The 23922-nt window shown below is 40.3% G+C and overlaps 1 protein-coding gene across 1 annotated transcript in view; it reads left to right on the top strand.

Moving 5' to 3' along the window:
* Positions 1 to 23922, top strand: part of exosc8 (exosome component 8) — a 44227-nt gene that overhangs the window by 18547 nt on the left and 1758 nt on the right. Inside the window, exons 6-9 of the mRNA XM_041198544.1 lie at positions 8043 to 8148; positions 8287 to 8332; positions 18558 to 18654; positions 19744 to 19864. Coding sequence (XP_041054478.1) covers positions 8043 to 8148; positions 8287 to 8332; positions 18558 to 18654; positions 19744 to 19864 — 370 coding nt within the window. The remainder of the gene's footprint in view (positions 1 to 8042; positions 8149 to 8286; positions 8333 to 18557; positions 18655 to 19743; positions 19865 to 23922) is intronic.

The following is a 23922-nucleotide window of genomic DNA, read 5'->3' as shown; positions in this document are numbered from 1 at the left end:
CAGAGGGGATGGTTGGGTGGTGGTAACGTCATTGGACTAGTAATCTAGAGGGCCAGGCTAATACAAATATACAAAAATATGAATTAGGAGCAGGTGTAGGCCATTCAGCCCCTTTGGCCCGCTTTGTCATTCAATAAGATTATGGCTGATCTGATTCTGGCCTCAAAGCCACTTTCCTGTTTACCCCCCTAACCCTTTAACTCCCTTGTTAGTCAACATCTATGTATCTCTGCCTTAAATAAATTCAGTAATACTGCTTCTACTGCCCTCTGGGGAAGAGTGTTCCACAGACTCACGACCCTCATAAATGGAAGACCCCTTATTTTTAAATTGTGTCCCCGAGTTGTAGCCTCCTGCAGAAGAGGAAACATCCTCCCAGCGTCCACTCTGTCAAATTCCCTCAGGATCTTTTATGTTTCAAAAGGGTCTGGGGACATGTGTTCGAATCCCACCAAATTCAATTAATCATCTTTGAATATAAACCCAGTTTCAGCAATGGTGCCATGAACCTATCATAGATTGTTGTTAAAAAACCCATCTGGTTCAATAACGCCCTTGAGGGGAGGAAATCTGCCATCCTTACCTGGTCTGACCTACATGTGACTCCAGACCCTCAGCAATGTCGTTGACTCTTAACTGCCTTCTGAAATGGACTAGCAAGCCACTTGGTTCAAGGGCAATTAAGGATGGGCAACAAATGCTAACCTTGACTGTGATACCTGCATACCATGGAAGAATTTAAAATAGCCTTGTCTTTTGCACTCATTCTGAGCTCTGTGTAAGCCTTTGTATCTACCCATGTTTCTCATTCATTTTGACTGGTGAATTGTAACAGAATAAGTTAATGACTTACCTAGAGGTTCGTATACTTAGTGGTAATAAGGTTTGTCTATTTGAACACACAATTATAAATTTTAAACTGCAACACAATTCCCTGTGATACAATGTTATGGCAATATAATAACTTCAGTGCTCTATTCTTGTAGTACAACAGCCTAGCAACACAATGCCCCAATGTTTTAGAAGTTAGTGATCATACAGTAATATCGAAGTGGATAGCTTCTGTTGATTGTAGATTCTCCTCCCTCTTTCCTCGACTGCAGTACTGAAAATTTAACTCGTCATCTTTTATACAGATAAAGTTGCTTCTAGTCAGTTTTGCATTCTGTTTGTAGCTGCAATCGGCGTTCCTTTGATCATCGATTCAAATCGGCTGAGTTGAAACTTCTAGATATGAAGCTCCAACCTATTATTTAGTCTTATGTGAAGTTGTTCTTGTTGGTGGCTGAGGAGCCTTCAAGGTCTATAAATGACCATACTGCCATCTGATAGTGTAGTCTGAAAATGTCTCACGGTTCACCAGCTTTTTGAAGGAAAAACAACCTTTATTGCTCCCAGCTCTGCATTTTCTCAAAACGTTGGTTAAATGGTCATACTAAAATTTGTGCCAATTTGCTTCTTTTCCTCACAGTACCATTGTTTAAGATGGGTTGGTCAGAAGGTTTCTCCTCCAGTTGATTGCTCAATTGTCCACCAGCACTCGTGACTGGATGTGGCAGGACTGCAGAGCTTTGATCTGATCCATTAAGTTGTCAAATTGCTTACCCCTGTCTTAGCATGCTCTTTCTGTGGGTTGGCATGCAAGTAGTCCTTTGATATAGCTTCACCAGGTTGGCTTCAGTTTTAGATACATCTGGTACTGCCCCAGCATGCTGTTCTACATTCGTCATTTAACCAATGTTGCTCTCCTGGCTTGATGGCGATGGTAGAGTGAGGGATATGCTGGGCTATGTGGTTACAGATTATTCAATTATTCCACTGCTGATGACTTACTGTGACCCTGGGCACCACATTTTGTGCTGCTAGACCTGTTTTGAATCTATCCCATTTAGCACAGTGGTATTACCAGACAACGTGATAGAGGGAGTTCTCGGTGTGGACACAGGACTTTGTCTCCACAAGGACTGTGCAGTAGTAACTCTTACCAATAGTGTCATTGCATATGCATCTACAACAGGTAGATTGGTGAGGATCAGATGAAGTAAGATTTTTCCCCATCTTGGTTCTCTCACCACTTGCCGCAGGCCCAGTCTGGCAGCTATGTCCTTCGGGACTTGGCCAGATCGGTCAGTAGTGATGCTACTGAATCATCCTTAGTGATAGACATTGAAGTCCCCCACTCAGAGTCCATTCTGTAACCTTACAGCTCTCAGTGCTTCTGTTAAGTGGTGTTCAACATGAAGAAGTGCTGAAACAAAAACAATTACCTGGAAAAAGGGTCATGAGGGCTCGAAACGTCAACTCTTTTCTTATCCGCCGATGCTGCCAGACCTGCTGAGTTTTTCCAGGTAATTCTGTTTTTGTTTTGGATTTCCAGCATCCGCAGTTTTTTGTTTTTATGAAGAAGTACTGATTCATCAGCTGTGGGTGGTTGGTAGGTAGTAATCAGCAGGAGGTTTCCTTGCCTCTTCTTGAAGGTTTGTTTTATTTTGTGACAGTGGCTATGATGTTATGAACTGACTTTGTTCTTATTGATCTGTTAACTGGCAACAAATGATGCCTTCAAGTATTTTTGCAATATATGTGAGATTGTCAGTGAAACCTGACAAGTATATTTAAATTTTTAGTTTTCCCATTTTTAATTGCATTTACCTGCAATTTATAACCCTAAAAATACTACCTGGTTAAAAACAAACAACCTTTAAGGGGACCTGAAATTAAAAACATGATTCAGTCTATATCCTTTACAAAAATGGGAACCAGCTTTTAGATTATGATTACCACCCTTGGTTATATAATGCTGATCACTCTTGATCTCTTGTGATATTCAACTCTTCAGATGACATGAAGTTATGAAGTGCAGTAAGTTGTGTGGATAGGAACAGTAAGTTACATAGGGATATAAACTGACTCAATTGAATGGGTAAAACAAAGGCAGATGGAGTTCAATGTGGGGAAGTATAAGATCATTAACTTTGAATCAGAAAGACAAATAGGAATGTTTTCTTGGTGTCAACTGACTAGGAGTTTTTAAGGAGCAGAGATTTAGCTGTCCATGTGCATAAAGCACTTAAAAAACTGGTGCAGAGTATAATCAAAAATGCTGATGGAACTTTAGCCCTTATCTCAAGGGGGTTTGAATACAAAAGTGAAGAAATGATGCTTCAATTGTATAGATCTTTGGTCATACCTCATCCACAATACTGTGTTCAATTTTGGGCAGCAACGCTTAGAAAATATATATTGGTCTAGGAAGGGTACTATGAAAGTTAAATTATAAGAATAGTTGTATAAACTTGGTTTGTATTTTTGGAATTCAGAAGGTTGAGTGGTGATCTAATCAGTGTTTAAAATGAAGAATTTATAGTGAGGAATAGAGAAATGACAGAGAAGCTAAATGTTTACTTTTTGTCTGTCTTCACTGAGGAAGATACAAGAAATCTCCCAGAATTGGAGATCCAAGGGACTAGGGAGAATGAGGAATTGAAGGACATTAGTATTAGCAAGAAGGTTGTATTGGAGAAATCCCCGGGATTGATACTGTACATCTCAGAGTGTTGAAAGAGGTAACTATGGAGGTGGTGGATGCATTGGTGATCATCTTCCAAAATTCTATAGATTTCTGGATTGGTTCCTCCAGATTGGAAGGTAGCAAATGTCACCTCTCTAATTAAGAAGGGAAGGAGAGGGAAAACTGGGAACTACAGACCTGTACAGACCAGCACAAGAGTAGTAGGGAAAATGTTGGAATCTGTTAGAAAGGGTGTGATAAACGGACACTTGGATAATAATGATCTGATTGGGCATAGCCAACATGGATTTATGAATGGGAAATTATGTTTGACGAACCGCTTGGAGTTTTTTTGAGAATGTTGCTGGCAGAATTGATAAAGGGGAATCACTGGATGTGGTGTACTTGGATTTTCAGAAGGCTTTTGATAAAGTCCCCCCACAGGTTGGTTAGCAAAATTAAAGCACATAGGATAGGAGGTAATATATTGGCATGGATTAAGGATTGATTAACAAGCAGAAAACAGAGAGTAGGAATAAATGGGTCATTCTTGCATTTGCAGGCTGTGACTAGTAGGGTACTGCAAGTACTTGGCCTCAGCTATTTACAATATATATCAATAATTTGGATGTGGAGGCCAAATGTAATATTTCCAAGTTCATGAATGACACAAAGCTAGGTGGGAATGTGTGCAGTGAGGAAGATGCAAAGCAGCTTCAAGGGGATTTAGACAGTCTTAGTGAGTGGGCAAGAACATGGCAGATAGAATATAATGTGGAAAAATGTGAGGTTATTCACAATGGTAGGAGGAACAGATGTGCAGAGTATTTCTTAAATGGTGAAAGATTAGAAAATGTAGATGCACAAAGAGACCTGGGTGCCCTCATCAATAAGTCACTTCTGAAAGCTAACATTCAGGTTCAGCAAGCAATTAGAAAGGTTAGTGGTATGTTAGCTTTTATCACAAGAGGGATTGAGTACAGGAGTAACAAAGACTTGCTTCAATGTACGGAATCTTCCTTAGACCGCAGCTGGAGTACTCTCTGCAGTTTTGGTCCCCTTAACTTGGGAAGGATACAATTAGCATAGAGGAAGTGCAATGAAGGTTCACAGACTTGATGCTGGGACTGTCCTATGAAGAGATTGGGGAAACTGGACTTGTATTCTGTAGAGTTTCAAAGAATAAGAGGTGATTTCATTGAAACTACAAAATACTTACAAGGATAGACAGGGTAGATGCAGCTAAGATGTTTCCCCTGGCTGGGGATTCTGGAACCAGGGAACATAATTTGAAAATATGGAGGGAAGCCACTTAGGACTGAGATGAGGAGAAATTTTTTCACTCAGAGGGTTGCGAATCTTTGGAATTCTGTACCCGAGAGGGTTGTGGAAGCTCAGTCATTGAGTTTGTGTAAAGCGGAGATTAACAGATCTCTAAGTACCAATGACATAAAGGGATACGGACATATGAATTAGGAGCAGGAGTAGGCCACTCAACCCCTTGAGCTTGCTCTGCCCTGCAATAAGATCATGGCTGATCTGATTGTAACCACGGCCCCACATTCCTGCCTACCCCTGATAACCTTTCACCCCTTTATTAATCAAGAATCTATCTAGCTCTGCCTTAAAAATATTCAAACACTCTGCTTCCACTGCATTTTGAGGAAGAATTCCAAAGACACAGCCTTCTGGGAGAAAAAATTTCCCCTCATCTGTGTCCGAAATGAGCGATCCCTTATTTTTAAAGTGACCCCTAGTTCTTGATTCTCCTATGAGAGGAAACATCCTCGCCACTTCTACTCTATCAAGACCCCTCAGGGTCTTAAAGATTTCAATTAAGTCACCTCTTACTCTTCTAAATTCCAGTGGATACAAGCCTGACCTGTCCAGTCTTTCCTCGTAAGACAACCCGCCCATTCCTAGTAAACCTCCTCTGAACTGCTAACGCATTTACATCCTTCTTTAAATAAGGAGACCAGTACTGTACATAATACTCCAGATGTGGTCTCACTGATGCCCTGTACAACTGAAGTATAACCTCCTTACTTCTGTAATCAATTCCCCTCACAATAAACGATAACATTTTATTAGCTTTCGTAATATCTGCTGTACCTGCATACTAACTTTTTGTGATTCATGCACCAGGACACTCAGATCTCTCTGAATCTCAGAGCTTTGCAATCTTTCACCATTGAGGTAATAAGCTTCCTTTTTATTTATCCTACCAAAATGAACAATTTCACATTTGCCCACATTTTACCCTATTTGCCAGACCTTTGCCCACTCACATGTCCCTTTGTAGCCTCCTTATGATCTCTTCACAATTTACTTTCCTACCTATCTTTGTGTCATCAGCAAATTTAGCAACCAACCCTTCGGTCCTTTCTTCCAAGTCATTTGTATTAATTATAAAAGGTTGAGGTCCCAGCACTGATCCCTGTGGCACACCACTTGTCATATCCTGTCAACCAGAAAAAGACCCATTTATGCCAATTGTATTGCTTCCTGTTTGCAAGCCAATCTTCTATCCATGCCAATATGTTACCCCCTACATCATGAGCTTTTATTTTCTGCAATAACCTTTGATGTAGCACTTTATCAAATGTCTTCTGGAAATCTAAGTACAGTACATCTACTGGTTCCCCTTTATCCATAGCACATGCGACTCCTTCAAAGATCTCCAATAAGTTAGTTAAGCATGATTTTCCTTTTACAAAACCATGTTGACTCTGCCTGATTGCCTTGAATTTTTCTAAGTGCCCTGCTATGACTTCCTGATAATAGATGTTAGGTTAACTAGCCTATAGTTTCCTGCTTTCTACCTCCCTCCCTTTTTGAATAAAGGAGTTATATTAGCTATTTTCCAATCTAATGGAACCTTCCCCAAATCTAGGGAATTTTGGAAAATTAAAACCAATGCAACAACTATCTTACTAGCCACTTCATTTAAGACCTTAGGGCGAAGTCCATCCGGACCTGAGGATTTGTCAGTCTGCAGCCCCAACAATTTACTCAATACCATTTCCCTGGTGATTGTAATTTTTCCTGAGTTCCTCCATCCCTTCCATTTCCTAATTTACTGCTATTTCCGGAATGTTATTTGTGTCCTCTATATTGAAGACTGAAGCAAAATACCTGTTTAATTCAGCCGCCATCTCCCTGCTTTCCATTATCAATTCCCCAGATGCACTTTCTATAAGACCAATGCTCACTTTGTTATTAATCTTTTTGTCGTTCTTTGCTGTTCTTTATATTCTTTCCAATCCTCTGACCTACCACCCGCCTTTGCATAATTATACGATTTTTCTTTAAGTTTGATACTGTCTTTAACTTTTTTAGTTAACCACGAATGGTGGACCCTTCCCTTGGAATTTTGCTTTCTCATTGGAATGTATATATTCTGTGTATTCTGAAATATCCCTTTAAATGTATGCCACTGAACTTATATTGACAAACCTCTTAACCTCATTTGCCAGTTCACTTTAGCTAGCTTTACTGTCATGCCCTCATATTTACCCTTATTTAAGTTTAAAATACTAGTTTTGGATGCACTCGTTTCTCCCTCAAAATGAATGTAAAATTCAGTCATATTATGATTGCTGCTACCTAGAGGTCCCTTCATTATGAGGTTACTGCTTCTGGGGATTGTGTGGGGAAAAATTGAAGTGGATGATCAGTCATGATCGTGTTGAATGATGGAGCAGGCTCGATGGGCTGAATGGCCTACTCCTGCTCCTGTGTTCCTATGCAGATGAAATTTTACAGGGTCGATAGAACCTATTTGCTCTCATTGCGCATCCAGAGCAAAGAAAAAGTCTTTAAAATTACAGCAGCTAAGCCATTTAATAGTGATCCTTTTAACACACATTGGATAGTGGAAATCTGGATTCCCTTCCCCCATAAGGCTGCGGATTCTGGATCAGGTGAAATTTTTTGCTATCTGGAAATATGACTATTGGGTAAATCACTAACTAAAACACATTTAACAATATTTAGCTGCACATAATATGTGCTTTTAACTTTCTTTCTCTGAGACAAAAGGTTGTGGATTCAAGCTGTATTCCAGAATTTGAATACATAGACTAGGCAGCAAAATCAGTGTAGTATTGAAGGAGTGCTGCAACGTCGGAGGTACGTTTTCAAATAAGATGTTAAACCAAATCTTTGTCTATCTGTTCAGGTATACATAAAGGGCTCTGTGGCACTATTTGAAGAATTTCAGGGAGTTCCCCTGGTTTTTCAGCATTTATCCCTCAACCAACCACCACTACCACCACATTTCTATATGCAAGATGTTGCTGTGCACTTTTGACTATGATATTTGTCTACATAAGAACAGTGGCACAAATGAAAAAAACTCTTTAGTTGCAAGTTCACCCTTTTCTCTCCCAAATAATGAAATACAATTTTTGTAATCAGCAGTAGTACTGGTATGGACAGTTGTTTTCTTCATTTTTTAACCATTGAAAATGTAAGTGCCATGAAAATGGCAAAACTAACAAAAGGGCAACTGATGTTTTATTTATTACAGTGCCAAATGTAGATTTACCACCATTATGTTCATCAAGGTTTCGACCTGGCCCCCCTGGGGAACAAGCGCAAGCAGCAAGTCAGTTCATTTTTGATGTCATAGAAAAGTAAGAATCACATTTTCATCAGTAACTTTACAGATTCTTTTTGCACTTTCAATTATATATTAATATCATTTCACATTGTACAACAGTATGACAAATTTAAAAGCTGTGGCGCAATTCAACTCTTTCTCAAAAATATAGTTCACAGATCATACAGAAGGAGGATCTATGCATTGAAAAAGGGAAGGTAAGAAAAATTCAATAGTACGCTTTACTTTTAGCATTTTTGAATGCAAATGTTAAACACAACTTTCTAATGTATAAAGAAGTATTCATTTGTTCAGTGTGCTAGTGTTTGAATTTAAGTGGTTAGTTATTCAAAACCCGCGAAGGCTTGATAAGTTTTCTTTTTCCTGAATAATATTTTTAAGAAAAGGGTTGATGGCTGGCATAGAGCAGTTTAAACATCTCAGCAAAACAGCCATAAGGCAATCGGGGAGAAATTCGACCACATTTTTTTTAGGTCGAAAAGTTGTGATTGGAGGGTTTAATTTCAGGTCATGATTTCTCATGCCTGAACTCTTCCAGAAATGCATGGCTGTCAAATAGGAAACTGACAACTTGCAGGTATGCTGGGTGCCTGCTGAAACAGGGATTGGGGTGCCCTCCATTTTCAGATCTGGGTCGCAATGCCAGTTGTAGGATTCAAATGAAATTGGTCGTGAACCGGGTGAAGGTTGTGCCGCAATTACTTTATTGAGTTATTTGTGTCTTCAGTGGCCTAACCGCCGGTCCTTAAAGAGATTGCTGCAGACCTTCCACAAAATGGTAGGAAAATCTTATAGTTTCATTTCTGTGGCACCAGGACTGTTCCTGGATCTGTAAAATTCAGTTGACTGCTGTTGGCCTAGACTTGCCCAGTCCAGTTCACCTCTCCCCAGAATCTACCTTTGGGCCAACTCTGTGTCAGAGCCAGTTGAAATTTCTGAGGCCTTGACCGTTGAAGTGCACTGGGAGGCCTGATTGGCAACAGCAGTTTGCTTGTTTAATGCCGATGAGTTCCGAGGCTTAATCTCAACTTGGGGCATTTCACGGTGCCAATTTAGTTCACAAAGCCAGTGTTATTTGATTTTATCCCCAGGTTGAGATAGACGGACAGTTTGAAAATCCTGAAAGGAAAGAACATTATTGTGTGTATTTACATTTATTCATAAAGGATCCGTTTGGTTTTTGGGATTTTACAATTTATTTTGTCTGCAAGATAAGTTAGATAAATGGCATTCTATTGTAATCATAAAACTATTATATTGTTAATTATTTACTGTTTTCCTTAATAATTTGCTTTACCTTTTCAATTTGATTATGTTGCAATGCTTTGAAACGCTGAAGTGGGATCTTATGGAGTTATGAAATAATTTTTAAAAAAATATTCAAGGGATGTGGGTGTCGCTAGCAAGGCCACCATTTATTGTCCATTCCTAACTACCCTTGAGAAGGCGGTGGTGAACCACGTAAGCTGCAGTCATGTATGTACTCCCAGAGTGTTTCCAGGATATAGATCCAGTGATGATAATTATATTTCCAGGTCAGGATGATAGGTGACCAGGAGGCAGTACCTGCTACCCTTGTCCTTTAAGATGGTGGTGGTGCAAGTTTGGGAAGTGCTGTTGAAGAAGCCTTGGCGAGTTGCTGTAGTGCATCTTGCAGGTGGTGGAAAGACTGTGGGGAGCCCGGAGATTAGTTATTTGCTGCATTACACCCAGCCCTGAGCTGCTTTTGTAGCCACAATATTTAAATGGCTGGCACAGTTAAGTTTCTGGTCAATGGTGACTCCCAGAACATTGATGGTTGTAGATTTGGTGATGGTAATGCCATAAAATGTCAAGGGAAGGTGATTAGACTGTCTCTTGTTGGAGATGTTTATTGTCTGGCAATTTTGTGGCTGGAATGTTACTTTTCACTTAACACCCCAAGCCTGAATGTTATCCAGATCTTGCTGCGTGCAGGTACAGAGTGCTTTAATATCTGAGGAATTGTGAATTAACACTGTGTAATCATTAGCAAACAACCCAACTTCTGAACTTATGATGGAGAAAAAGGTCACCGAAGTAGCTGAAAGTATTTAGGCCTAGGATGCCACCTGAGAAACTCCTGCAGCAATGTCACGGGGCTGTGGCCTCCAACGACCGCAATCGTCTTCCTTTGTGCTGGGTATGGCTACAATCAGTAGAAAGTGTTCCCCTGATTCCCATTGATTTCAGTTTGTTAGGTCTAAATGGTACAGAGCCAAGCGATACTACAACCAATGGATCAGATCTAAGCTCTGCAGTCCTGCTACATCCAGTTGTAAACGGTGGTGGACAGTTAAACAACTCACTGGAGGAGGAGGCTCCATAAATATCTCTACCCTCAATAATGGGGGAGCCCAGCACATCAGTGCAAAAGATAAGGCCGAAGTATTTGCAACAATCATCAGCCAGAAGTGCCGAGTGGAGGATTCATCTCGGCCTCCTCTGGATCTCCCCAGCATCACAGATGCTAACCTTCAGCCAATTCAATTCGCTTCATCATGTGATATCAAGAAACGGCTGACGGTACTGGATACTGCAAAGCCTATGGGCCCTGACAACGTTCCGGCAACAATACTGAAGACTTGTGCTTCAGAACTTGCCGTGCCCCTAGCCAAGCTGTTCCCTTACAACTACAACACTGGCTTCTACTCGACAGTGCGGAAAATTGCCCAGGTATGCCCTGTACACACAAAGCAGGATATATCCAACCCGACCAATTACCGCCCCATCAGTCTACTCTTGATTGTCAGTAAAGTGATGGAAGGATTCATCAACAGTGCTATGAAGTGGCACTTGCTTCGCAATAACCTGCTCATTGATGCTCAGTTTGGCGTCTGCTTGGCCACTCAGCTCCTAATCTCATGACAGCCTTGTTTCAAACATGGTGGTGAGGTGAGAGTGACTGCCCTTGACATCAAGACAGCATCTGATTGAGTGTGACATCAAGGCACCCGAGGAAATCTGGAGTCGATGGGAATCAGGGGGAAACCTCTCCACTGGTTGGAGTCATACCTAGCACAAAGGAAGATGATTATGATTGTTTGGAGGTCAATCATCTCAGGTCCAGCACATCACTGCAGGAGTTCCTCAGGGGAGTGTCCTCAGCCCAACTATCTTCTGCTGTTTCATCAATGACTTTCCTTCCATCATAAGGTCAGAAGTGGGGATGTTCGCTGATGATTTCACAATGTTCAGCACCATTCGTAACTATTTAGTTACTGAAGTAGTCCGTGTTCATATGCAGCAAGGCCTTGACAATATTCAGGCTTGGGTTGAGAAGAGGCAAGTAACATTTGTTCCACACAAGTGTTGGGAATGACCATCTCTAACAAAAGAGAATCTATCCATCGCCCCTTGGCATTCAATGACATTACCATCGCTGAATACCCCACTATCAACATCCTGGGGGTTACCATTGATCAGCAACTGAACTTGACTAGCCATATAAATACTGTGGCTACAAGAGCAGCTCAGAGACTAGGAATCCTGTGGTGGGTAATTCTCCTCCTGACCCCCAAGGCCTGTCCCACCATCTACAAGGCATAAGTCAGGAGTGTGATGGAATACTCTCCACTTGCCTGGATGAGTGCAGTTCCAACAACACTCAATAAGCTTGACACTATCCAGGACAAAGCAGCCTGTTTGCTTGGCACCCCACCCACAAACATTGACTCCCTCCACCACTGACACACTGTGGCAGCAGTGTGTACCATCTACAAGATGCACTGTAGCAACCACCAAGCCTCCTTAGACTGCACCTTCCAAACCCATGACTGCTACCAACCAGAAGGACAAGGGCAGCAGACACATGGGAACATCACCACCTGGAAGTTCCCCTCCAAGCCACTCACCACCCTGACTTGGAAATATATTGTCATTCTTTCACGTCGCTGAGTCATAATCCTGGGACTCCCTGCCTAACACCACATAGACTGCAGTTGTTCATGAAGGCAGATCACCACCACCTTCTGAAGGGCAATAAATGCTGGCCCAGCCAGTGATGCTCACATCCCATAAATGAATAAAAAAAAAACAAAATTTGGTTAAATGCTGTCTTGATGTCAAGGGTACTCACTGTCTGGAATTTGGCTCTTTTGTCTATGTTTGGGCCAAGGCTTTACTGAATTCTAAAGCCAGTAGGTGCTAGCAGAACCCAAACTGAGCATTGGTGAACAGTATATATAATAACAACAGCTTGTATTTATATAGCGCCTTTAATGAGATTAAAATGTTTTAAGGTGCTTCATGGAGCATTATAAATCAAAGTATGATACCGGGCCTAAAAAGACATATTAGGGTAGATGAGCAAAAACTTGGTTAACAAGGTAGGTTTTAAGAATTGCCCTACAGGAAGAAAGAGAGGTAGAGAAGTATAGAGGTTTAACAAGGGAATTAAGGCACAGCCACCACTGGTGGAGCAATTTAGATTGGAATGCTCAAGAAGCCAGAATTAAAAGAGCAGTCAAGAAATAGGATCTTAACTGATTTCTGAGCGGAAGTTGGGAACTACAAGTCCCAACATGTCCCAAGAGTTTCCATACATGCATGAATCGGGAGCATGCACAGTTCATCTTTGCGTGTGTGTGTGTGTGTGTGTGCGTGTGCGTGTGTGCGTGCGCGCGCGCGCGCCTGTGTGCGCGTGCGTGCGTGCTGCAGGCTTTTGGAAACACGGTAACCCTTTGGAGCAGTGATGTTATGCTCGGCGTGGCTGAACAGCTGAAGTTATGCCTGTGAGTTGGTACTGGAGTGCAGACTCGGGAATCTAGGGGAGGATAGTTTCAGGGATTAGTTGAAACCATGGGATATGAACAGTCGTTGAGGCAGTCTGTGTTGGAGTGGCTTTTGGAGGGAATTCAGGGATTAGATCTTTGAAGGTGAAAAGTTTGCAATCCCTCAAAAGGGCGACAGTTTTAATGAGATTGTGTAACTTGCAGTGGATACTGACATCTAGTTGGGTTGCTGAGAAATCCGTTGAATATGTATTGGTTGCATCCGTCATGTGCTGTGCAGTATAGTGTGTTTGACCACAATTTGTCTGTTAATTCACATGCTCCTCATATTAATTCTGATCGTTAGAATATAAGATCGATATTGTTTTACTTTCCTGCCTTTGTAAAGTTTATTTTGTTTGTTCAGAAATGATGGAATCTTGTGGCCTTATTCTCTTAGCAAGTATCTGGGATTTCAAACTTTGTCTAATTTAAATAAAACATTACTGGTCCGTAACCAGATTGTAGCAAAAATGTGGGGGGCTGGTCCAGGATTATAACAGAGTGCAGGCATCCCGAGGGCTGTGGGGCTGGAGGAGATTACAGAAATTGGGGGAGTTGCGGGTGAGGGGATGACAGGCATGGGGGGGATTTGAAAACAAGGATGAGAATTTTAAAATTGAGGCGTAGCTTAACCAAGAGCTTGTGTAGTTCAGCAAGCACAGGGCTGATGGGTGAACAGGATTTGGTGCAAGTTAGGACGTGGGTTGCAGTGTTTTGGATGACCTCAAATTTACGGAGAGGAGGAGATGGGAGACTAGCTAGGAGTACGTAGGAATAGTCAAGTCTAGAGGTAACAAAGACGTGGATGAAGGTTTCAGCGGCAGATGAGCTGAGGCAGGGGCAGAATCTGGAATTAAAAGTTTAACGTTGACCATGAAACCATTGTTAATTGTCGTAAAAACCCATCTGGTTCACTAATGGCCTTTAAGGAAGGAAATCTGCCAGCCTTATCTGGTCTGGCCTACATGTGTCTCCAGACCTACAGCAATGTAGTTGACCCTTAAATGTCCTAGCAAGCATGCAGTTCTTAAGGGCAATTAGGGATGGGCAATAAATACTGGCCCAGCCAGCGATGCCCACATCCCATGAACGAATAAAAAAAAACAACTTTACTGATTGAGAGTAGACTGATGGGGTGGTAATTGACTGGATTGGATTTGTCCTGCTTTTTATGGACAGGGATATACCTGGGAAGCTTTCCAGTTTGTCGGGTAGCTGCCAATCTTGTAACTGCATCTGAACAGCTAGGCTAGAGCACCCAAGTCTTCAGTACTACAGCCAGGATGTTGTTGAAGCACACGGACTTTGCTACATCCAGTGAGCTTAGTTCTTCTTGATGTCACTGAAGTAAATTGGATTACTTGAAGACGGATTGGTAGGGACCCTCAATTGGGAGGGTGATGGTAGGGACCTCAGGAAGAAGCAGTGATGAATCATCCATTTGGCACTTCTGACTGAAGATGTTTTCAAACACTTCAGCCTTATCTTTTGTAGTATCATCTGGACTGTGCAATCATGGAGGATGGGAATATTCATGGAGCCTCCTTCTCCAGTTAGTTCTTTAATTGTCTACTGCCATTCATGTTCGGATGTGGCAGGACTGTAGGGCTGTGATCTGGTCCATTGGTTGTGGATTCATTTAGCTCTATCTATAGCAGACTGCTTAACTGTTGGTGGAACACCGTTGTACTTCCGATGGTCCATAGGATCTCATGGATGGCCGATTTTGAGCAGCTAGATAAGTTTTAAATCTATTCTATTTTGGTATTGCAAACAACAGTGTGAAAATGGGTCTTTGTCTCCACTAGAATTATGTGGTGGTCACTCGTATCAATACTGTCACGGGCAGGTAGATTAGTGAGGACAAAGACAGGTAGGTTTTTTTCTCATGCTGGTTCTCGCACTACCTACTGCAGGCTTAACGTGCAGCTATGTCCTTCAGGACATGGTGAACTTGGTCCATAGGGATAGTACTCAATGTTACAATTATGAGGCTTATAAGATTATATTTTGGGACTAGCTTTAAATTTACAGTAAATGAAGAGGGTCATGTGACCTATTCTAAAGTTTGCCTGACAGTAATCGTAGGTGGTTAGAGTTCAACGGAAGGCTTAGATTGTTTTACCGAGAAGAAGGTTTAAGTTATTTATGTTTGGAGACAATGGCAGCAGTCTCTGAGTTTACAATGAGTAGCCTCTGAGTCTTCCAAAGTTTCAGGTGTTAAAGGTACTGAGCCGTTTAAACGGTCGTGCTATAAGTTGTCTCTTTACTTCTAAGATGAAAGTGAGTTGGAGTCAATGATAGCTAATTAACATTTCACCCTGAATGTAAGGTTAATATAATTCACATTTTAAGTGGGGAAGAGGGCAGAGAAGCCATTTTTGAGATCCCTATAAATCGATAAATATCTCAGGCAGAGTTTGTTGTGTGGTGAGCAGAGCGAAGAGGCTGCTTGGCTTTACGATCTACCAAAGCCAGATGTGGATAGGAGAATGGTCTCTTGTCAGAGACACATTCTGCAGCTTTCAAAGGATTCTGGGAGATTTGTCCTGGTATGGCCAGAGAGAAGAAGAATCATCGGACCAGGCTTTACTCCGCATGGTGGATTTAAGAAACTCTGAAAACTGAGGAAAATGCCTGGAGACAGTCACTCAAAGTTACTACTCAGCGAATTGGGGTCACGGGAACCCACTGGAAGTGGGAGTGACTGTGGACCGTTCACTATAAGGACTTTAATTCCGTGGAAAGTGTGATGGGTGATAAGTTTCTGAAGTTTAAAGTTTTAAGTGTTTAGTTGTTTTTAGTCATCTGTTACAGTTAAAGTTTTAAAACATGAAATCTTATGTCATTCTTCCAGCTGGTAACTGGAAGTTTGAATCTCCTTTTAAAAGTTCAGTCTCTATAGAGATCGTAACATGATCTTGATGATGGGCATTGATGTCCCCCAGCTAGAGTACATTTTGTGACCTTGCTGCCTCAATCCAGTTCAATATAGAGAAATGCTGATTCATTTGCTGTGGGAGAGAAGTAGATGATAGTCAGCAGGAAGTTTACTTGCCCATGTTTGACCTGGTGCTATGAGGTTTCATCTTGAGTTAATGCTGGGAATTCCAGGGCCACTCCATCCCAACTGTATAATACTGTGCTACCACTTTCGGTGGATCTTTCCTGCCTGCGGGAGAGGATATACCGAGGGATGGTGATGGAGGAATTTGGGATGTTGGCTGAAAGCTATAATTCTGAGAATATGATTATGTCAGGCCCTAACCACAGCCTAGGTCGATGCCAACTGACCTGCACGGTTTTAGTCTTACAGATTCTCATTGTGTTTTTTGATACAGCTGAGTGGCTTGCTTGGACAGTTAAGAGTCAATCGCCTTAAGTCACATTTAGTCCAGTGCAGATAAGGACAACATATTTCCTTCTCTAAATGACATTTGTCACCAGATGGTCATCATTACTGAACCTAACTTTTTATAGCAGTTGATTTAATTAACTAAAAATTTAAATTCCCCAACTACTGTGGACGGATTTAAACTCATGGTCTCCGGATCAGCAGTCTGGGTCTCTGGATTACTAGTCCAGTGACACAACCACTGTGCTATTCTATCCCTAATAATCTAGTACCTAAAAGCAGTTAATTAGCGATGGTTGGTTGTTTGTTTACCCAGTCAATGATCAAAATCCTACCCAGATCTTAAGGCAAGGGATAGACACTTGAGGTTTGGGAATTAGGGACTCACCCATGATAGTAGTGTTAGTTACAAGAGTTGAAACGATATAGGGTTATAATGTAGCAGGAATGAAATGTTTTTGTTCGGTGATATGAACACCATCCCCTATCTCCACCTTCAGCTGTTGGCTGAGTAGGAGATGACAATCCACCCATCCCTATGCCCCCAACACTTCATTTGCTATCCCTGTGGGGTTTTTGGCTGTGTTTTGAGATGATATCTTTATTGGGTGGTGGGTGGTTGGGGAATTGTAGATTGGGGTATTCCAGAGCTTTGGTCTAAGCAACTGAAGGCATGGACATCAACAATGAAGCAGTTATAATTGGGAATATGTCATAATTGGCTGTCCCCGAATTCGAGGATGACGCCGACTCAGAGTTGCAAGTTTGTACCATGGGTCTTCATGTGACTGAACAGGCTAATTTATTGATCCACAAAACTTTGGACATATGGGCAAGACTTCCCACATGATAGTGGGTTCTTGATTGCAGGATTTGCTTCCTTTCCTTTCTATGTTGCCGCTCTCCCTCATCATTAAGACATTGAGACAAAGCTTGATGAATAAGTTGTCTCCATTTTGAATGATTAAAAGCAAGCTTCTCCCGTCATTAATGTCAATGTGCCGCACATCAAGGAGAACTTCAGAGTATCTTTGAAGCATTTTCTTTGTGCTCCACTAGAACGATGGCCATTAGAGAGTTGAGTAAACAGGACTGGTGGGGGGGATATTTTTCAGCTGACACAGTGCTCAGTCCATTGAAGTTGATTTTGCAGGAGTTTTACCTGACTGCTTATGGAGCTGGGTTGAAAAATTGGGAATGCAGAAGAGGTTAGAATTAGAGGAGCGCAGATATCTCAGAAGGCTGCAGGGCTGTAGGAAATTACAGAGATAGGGGTGAGGTCATGGGCAGATTTGAAAACCAGGATGAGAATTTTAAAACTGAGGCGTTGCTTAACCAGGAGTCAGTGTAGGTCAGCAAGCACAGGGAAGATGGGGGAATGGGACTTGCTGCAAATTAAGACACTGGCAGCTGAGGTTTGGATGACCTCAAGTTTACAAAGGGTAGAATTTGGGAGAACAGCAGGAATGCATTTGAATAGTCAAGTCTGGAACTAATGAAGACATGAATGATGCAGTTGAGCTGAGACTGGTGAAGTTGGGTGACACTACAAAGGTGGAAATAAGTGGTCTTAGTGATGGCACAAATATGAGGTTGCAAAGAGACTGGCTTCATCTCAGTTTGCAGGAAAAGGGGATGGAGTCAGTAGTTGGAGAATGGATTTTGGAAAGGGACTGAAAACAATGGCTTCAGTCATCCCAATATTTAATTGGAGGAAATTTCTGCTCATCCATTGCTGGATGTCAAATTAGCAATCTGATAATTCAGCAACAAGGGATGAGTCGAGGGAGGTGGTGGTAAGATGGAGCCTGATGTCATCATTGTATATGTGAAAATTAATGCTATGCCTTTGAAAGATGTCACCGAAAGGCAGCACGTAGATGAGAATAGAAGTGGCCTTCTTTTCATCTTTTGAGTACCCTGCCAAGTGAGCATTGTTCATGTGAGCTTAAACAATGAGTATCAGCAGACTATTTGGCTGTAGGGCCATGACACCCACCCACATTTGCGTCCACCAGGGTTCATTAGAATATTTATCAGGAATATTGATTGATATTATTGATATAATTTTCCCTTCCCTTATTTAACCCAGGCATACTGAGGGAAATTGTAGCACCCTTATCAGTATGTGATCTGCATCTGTGTGTTGGATGCTTTTTAATACCTTGTGCACCTTAATTATACCGTAGCTTTAGGGGATTTCTTCAGAATGGTTCAGAAACACGTTTTTAACTGGAGTATTGATGCATGTTTTTTTTGTTTCTGTTGTTTCAGCTTGCTTGGGTTGTATATTGTGACATGGTGTGCTTAGATTATGACGGAAACTTGTTGGATGCCTGTATAATAGCCCTGCTAGCAGCACTGAAAAATGGTAAGGATGAATATGTTTTTAAAAAGAAATGTACAAATTTATTTTATCTTTCCCTGCAAGGAGAATTCTGACTGTAAGCCAATTGCCTCCCCTTAGCAGCGTAACCAGATTTGGGAATTCAGCAAGGGGAGAAACGGACCTAAATTCTTTCATACCATTACCTCACCATCTTGAATATAGAAATGTTGAATTGGATTCTCTGTGTACTGCTAATGTCTAATTGTTGCTGATTTTAAATAAAAAAGTCATCCCTCCATTTAATACTAATCTTTCCATGTGAAAGATTTGTATTAAACTGGTGTTTATTGTGTGTAACAATACATTACATGAGTGTGTGGCATGCAAAAATAAGAAAAAAAATCATACTAAATTTCAATGTACTTAAACTTTTAGTATTTAACATAATTTTTGCAACCTTAGTATGTTCCAGATTTAAATTTTTTTTAACAATTTCAGTATGAATTTTAAAAATCACTGTTATTCTATACTATGAAGTTGTTGGCATTGATGTGAAATGTCATTGGTGACTAGTTTTAAATGTGCTTATGTCATGAATGTTTATCCATTTATTGTTGCTTGTTTCCCACATGATTGAAATCCTACTGAAGTGGCTGATGATGGCCTTGTTAGCTTTGCCCTAACACTTCCTTTCATGTGGGTGTTATCTCTTTGCCACTTTTCTGTGCTCCTCTTAAATTTTATCAGTAATAATGTGGAATTCTCTACTACACACTGTTGCTGAAACAGTTCATACTCTTAAAAGGAGAAATATTAAAGCATTTGGACAGTAAATATTGCATCAGCCTTGGTGATTTTTAAAGAAACAGTAACAGACTTCATGGGGCAAAAAGATTTTGTGCAGCAAAATTTTCATGATTCTTATTGACTTTTGTTCTGTACAGCAGAATATAACCTTTCAAATTTGCAATACTTCTTGTAAAAGATAGAGCAGAGTTTTCAAAAGTCCAATATAATGAAAATGTTTGCCATCCTCCTTTAGCACTACAGTTTGTAGTAAAATCCATAGCTACATTTTGCAACTGATCCCCATTCTAGATGATTACCCAAGATTAACTTCTTTTTCTATAGTTCAATTGCCATCGGTATCGATCAGTGAAGAAACTGGTTTGGCAGAAGTTAATATGAACCAGAAAAATCAACTGAATATCAGAAAACACCCAGTTGCTACAACATTTGCAATTTTCGATGAGTGAGTTACTTTTGAGTGTAAAATATTGTAACACCGCTTATAGTGTTGTTTGAGATGGTGAAAGATACTGTACTCTTATGACTGTGGGCTATATGTTTTTATATTTCCAAATCAGTTAGTGCAATACAACCATTATGTATGTCATTGTTTAATCATAAGATCACAACATGAATGATGAAAGGAAGCTGGTTTTAGTTCATCCATCTAAAAATACCTTCCACTTGCTCTTCCCTGACATTGTCATATATATTTTTTAAATACATACCAGGATTTCCATGTCCACTGCTCTACCTGCAATTCTATTCCATGTATTACCACTCTTTTTTGTGAAAAATAACTTTCTGACAGTTCTAATTTACTTTTTGCAAGTTTGAATTACTGTCTCTTTGTCTTGCTATCCAAATTTAAAGTATTATTCTGGAATTATATTTATTATTGTTGAAGCTTGTCTATAAGATCATCTCTCAAGTCTTCCTTTAGGATTGAAAAACCCAAGTCTCTTTAGCTTTTTCTTACAGCTTAAAGTTTTAAAATAAGGATCAGTCTATGGATCTTCACTTCAGAGCTTGAATGTCTCCTTTACCTGATGATCAGAGTTGGATACATTATTCCATGAATAGTCTGACAAGTGCACTGCAGAGTTTAAGCATGGCTTTCTCTGACTTTTACTCTACTCTTTTGGCTACATAGTTCTGTATTCTATTGGCCCTGTTGATTGCTGCTCTGCAGTAGTTGGATATGTTGAACATGAAGTCTACAAAGATCTCTGGATCTCCAATTTCATTCTTCTTACCTATTTGCTATCGTCTGTGAATTTGACCAACTTATTATCTGCGTGATTGGTAGAGATAATTCTCCAACTTTATTTCACTTGGAACATAATTGGAAAAAGGGAGTAAAAGTAGAATTAAAGTTAGCAAAAAATTAGAGTATAGTAAATACAAAGTAGCGTTTTGGATTTAATTTTCTTGGGTTGGGTTTTGGAAATGCAATGGCTAACTTTTAAAGAATTAATACATAATTTGCAACAAATATACATACCTTTAGGAAAGAAAATGTGATCCAACCAAGGATAACAACAGGAGTTAAAGATTGTTTTAGATCAAAGCAGGAGGCTTATAATGTTGCCACAAAGAGTAGTAAGACTGAGAATTAGGAGGATTTTAGAATTCAGCAAAGGAGGACCAAGAAATTGGTAAGAGAATATGAGAGTAGATTAGCAAGAGCCATAAAATGATTGTAAACATTTCTCTAGCTATGTAAATAGGAAGAAATTATTGAAAGTAAAACATGGCGATTAGAGGCAGCGGCAGGTGAAATTATGATGGGGAATAAGGAATTGCAGAGATATTAAACAAATACTTCATAAGTGTCTTCATGGTAGAATATACAAAAACATTCTGGAAATAATGAGCAAGAATGAGGAACTTAAATCACAACAAGTAAAGAAATAGTCATGGAGAAATTTAATGGGACTAAGTGGCAAAAAAAAGCCCTTGGATACGATGACCTACATCCTAGATTTTAAAAGGCGTGGCAGTGGAGATGTTGGATGCATTGGTTTTGACCTTCCAGAATTCTTTAGCTTCTAGAACAGTTCCTAAGGATTGGAAGGTAGCAAACATAACCCTGCTATTTAAGGGAGGAAGAGGGGAAAAAAGAGGAACTTTTGGCCAGTTAGCCTAATATCAATAGTGGCAAAAAGCTAGAAACTATTATTTGGGTACCAGTGATAACAGTGTACTTAAAATAAATCATAATATAGATAAGTAGAGTCAATTTGGATTTATGAAAAGGAAATTGTGTTTGACATATCTGCTAAGAAGTTTTTGAAGATATGACCAGTAAGTTGGATAAAGGGGTACCAGTAGATGTAGTGTATTTGGATTTTCAATAAGATACTACACGAGGTTAACTAAATAAAATTAGGACTCATAGGATTGGGATAATGTATTAGCATGGAATGAGGATTGGTCAATTAATAGAAACATTTTTGGTTTGGCAGGCTGGATTTAGCAGGTTATCACAAAGATCAATTATAATATGTATTAATGACTTCGCTGATGATGGAGGTGATTGAGTGTATCATGTCCAAGTTTGCTGAGAGTAGAAAGTTAGGTGGAAAGTAAGCAGACAGGAGAGTGCATAAAAACAGGTAAGCTGAGTGGGCAAGAACATGGCAGATGGAATACAATGTGGCCAAGCGTTATTAATTTTGGCAGGAAACATAAAAGGTGTGTTTTGAATGGTGAGAGACTGGGAAATGTTTGCATTCAGAGGAATCTGAATGTCCTTGTTCGTGAATCACAGAAGGCTAGCATACAGGAACCACAAGTGATTAGGAAGGCATATATGTTAGCTTTTATTACAAAGGGATTAGCATATGATAGTAAAGAAGTCTTACTACAATTGTACAAGGCATTGGTGAGGCCACCCCTAGATTACAGTGTCAAGTTTTGATCTCCTTACATAAGGACATGCTTGCCCTACGAGGGCAATGAAGGTTCACTAGACTCGTTCCTGGAATGAGGGGATTTTCCAATGGGAAAGGTTGTTTTCCCCAGAGTTTAGAAGAATGAGAGGTGACCTCATTGAAACATAATACATTCATAAGGAGCTTGACAGGGCAGATACTGAGAAAATGTTTCCTCTGGCTGGGAATCTAGGACACAGAGTCACAGTCTTAAAAGGAATCAGCAATATAGGACTGAGATTTGGAGAAATTTCTTCAAAGAATTGTGAATCCTTGGAATTCTTTACCCCAGAAAGCAGTAGATGCTCAGTCATTGAGTACATTCAAGTCAATAGATTTTAATGTATTAAGGGATACATAGATCATACAGGAAGGTGGAGTCAAGGTAGAAGATCAACCAAGATCTCTCTGAATGGTGGAACAAGCTTCGACGGCCTAATAGCCTACTCCAGCTCTTGTTTCTTATGTTCATGTAAAATTGAACTTAAAAATTTAACTTGCTGTTTTAAGTGCTAATATAGAAATATAACTCTTCCTGATGCTTGAATAGCTTTAATACTTTATTTTCTCAAATCACGTACTGAGTCATTTGGCCCAGTGAGAGCGTGTTAACCTGGCTCTGGTAGCATACTCATCCCTGAATCAAAAAGTTGTAGGTTCAAGCTTCACTACAGACTTGAGGTTAGAATCTAGGCTGAAACCCCAGTTTAATACTCAAGTGCTGCTGCACTGGAGGTAATTTATTTTGCTTATAGTGAATATCGGTTGATACCTTATTGCCAGGGGTGGGAGGGCTGGAAATTGGAAGCAAAGCTGATGAAATTTTCCAGTTCAGAGGAAATGCTACTGATACAATCATCAGGGTACTGGAAAAAGAGGTGAGGGACAGGGCCCCAGTAGGACTGGAACGAAGAATATCTACATATCCCACAAAAAGGCAGGCATAACTAGGACCCATGGCAACACCTCTTGTTTGGAGGAAGCGAATGGATTTGAAGGAGAAGTTGTTTAATGTGAGAACAAGTTCAGCCAGGCAGAGGAGGGTGGTAGTGTTGATTGGGGAACTGGTTGGGCCTCCATAGAAGGAAGAAGCAGAGAAGTCTGTGATGGGATTGAGATTGCCTCGACAACATTCATGGGTAATATGTAAAGGAGGCTTTCATCCTATCAGATTGGGCTAAAATTGAACTCTGATCCCGAAGATTAATGGCCACTGTCCAACACTTTGCACCATCTAGACCATTATTTCGTATGATTTTTTTTTTAATTGAAAACCAAAATTAGTTTGAAGGTATCTGTGTAAATGAATGAACATTTTTTTAGAAATTAAATATTCCAAGTGACAAGCTTTGGAAAGATGACTGTCATTAATATTTTAATAGAATTGGGGTCTTGAGATCCTACTTTACGATGCTATTTTTCCACTATATGGTAAATGTCAGGTACACTCAGGGAATTTTGTAATATTTTGTTGTTATACAACCTGAACATAACTGTGTAGTGCCATAGTGCATTATTTTGTTGCTCAGCAAACATTTACATTGTTTTTCAGTGGAATGCTATTTTAACTCTAATGCATATTTAC

The sequence above is a fragment of the Carcharodon carcharias genome, chromosome 11 (genome assembly GCF_017639515.1).
Source record: "Carcharodon carcharias isolate sCarCar2 chromosome 11, sCarCar2.pri, whole genome shotgun sequence".
In the NCBI taxonomy this organism is placed as follows: Eukaryota; Metazoa; Chordata; class Chondrichthyes; order Lamniformes; family Lamnidae; genus Carcharodon; species Carcharodon carcharias.
The sequence above is the reverse complement of the archived record's forward strand: the minus strand, read 5'-3'. Positions and strand labels throughout refer to the sequence as shown.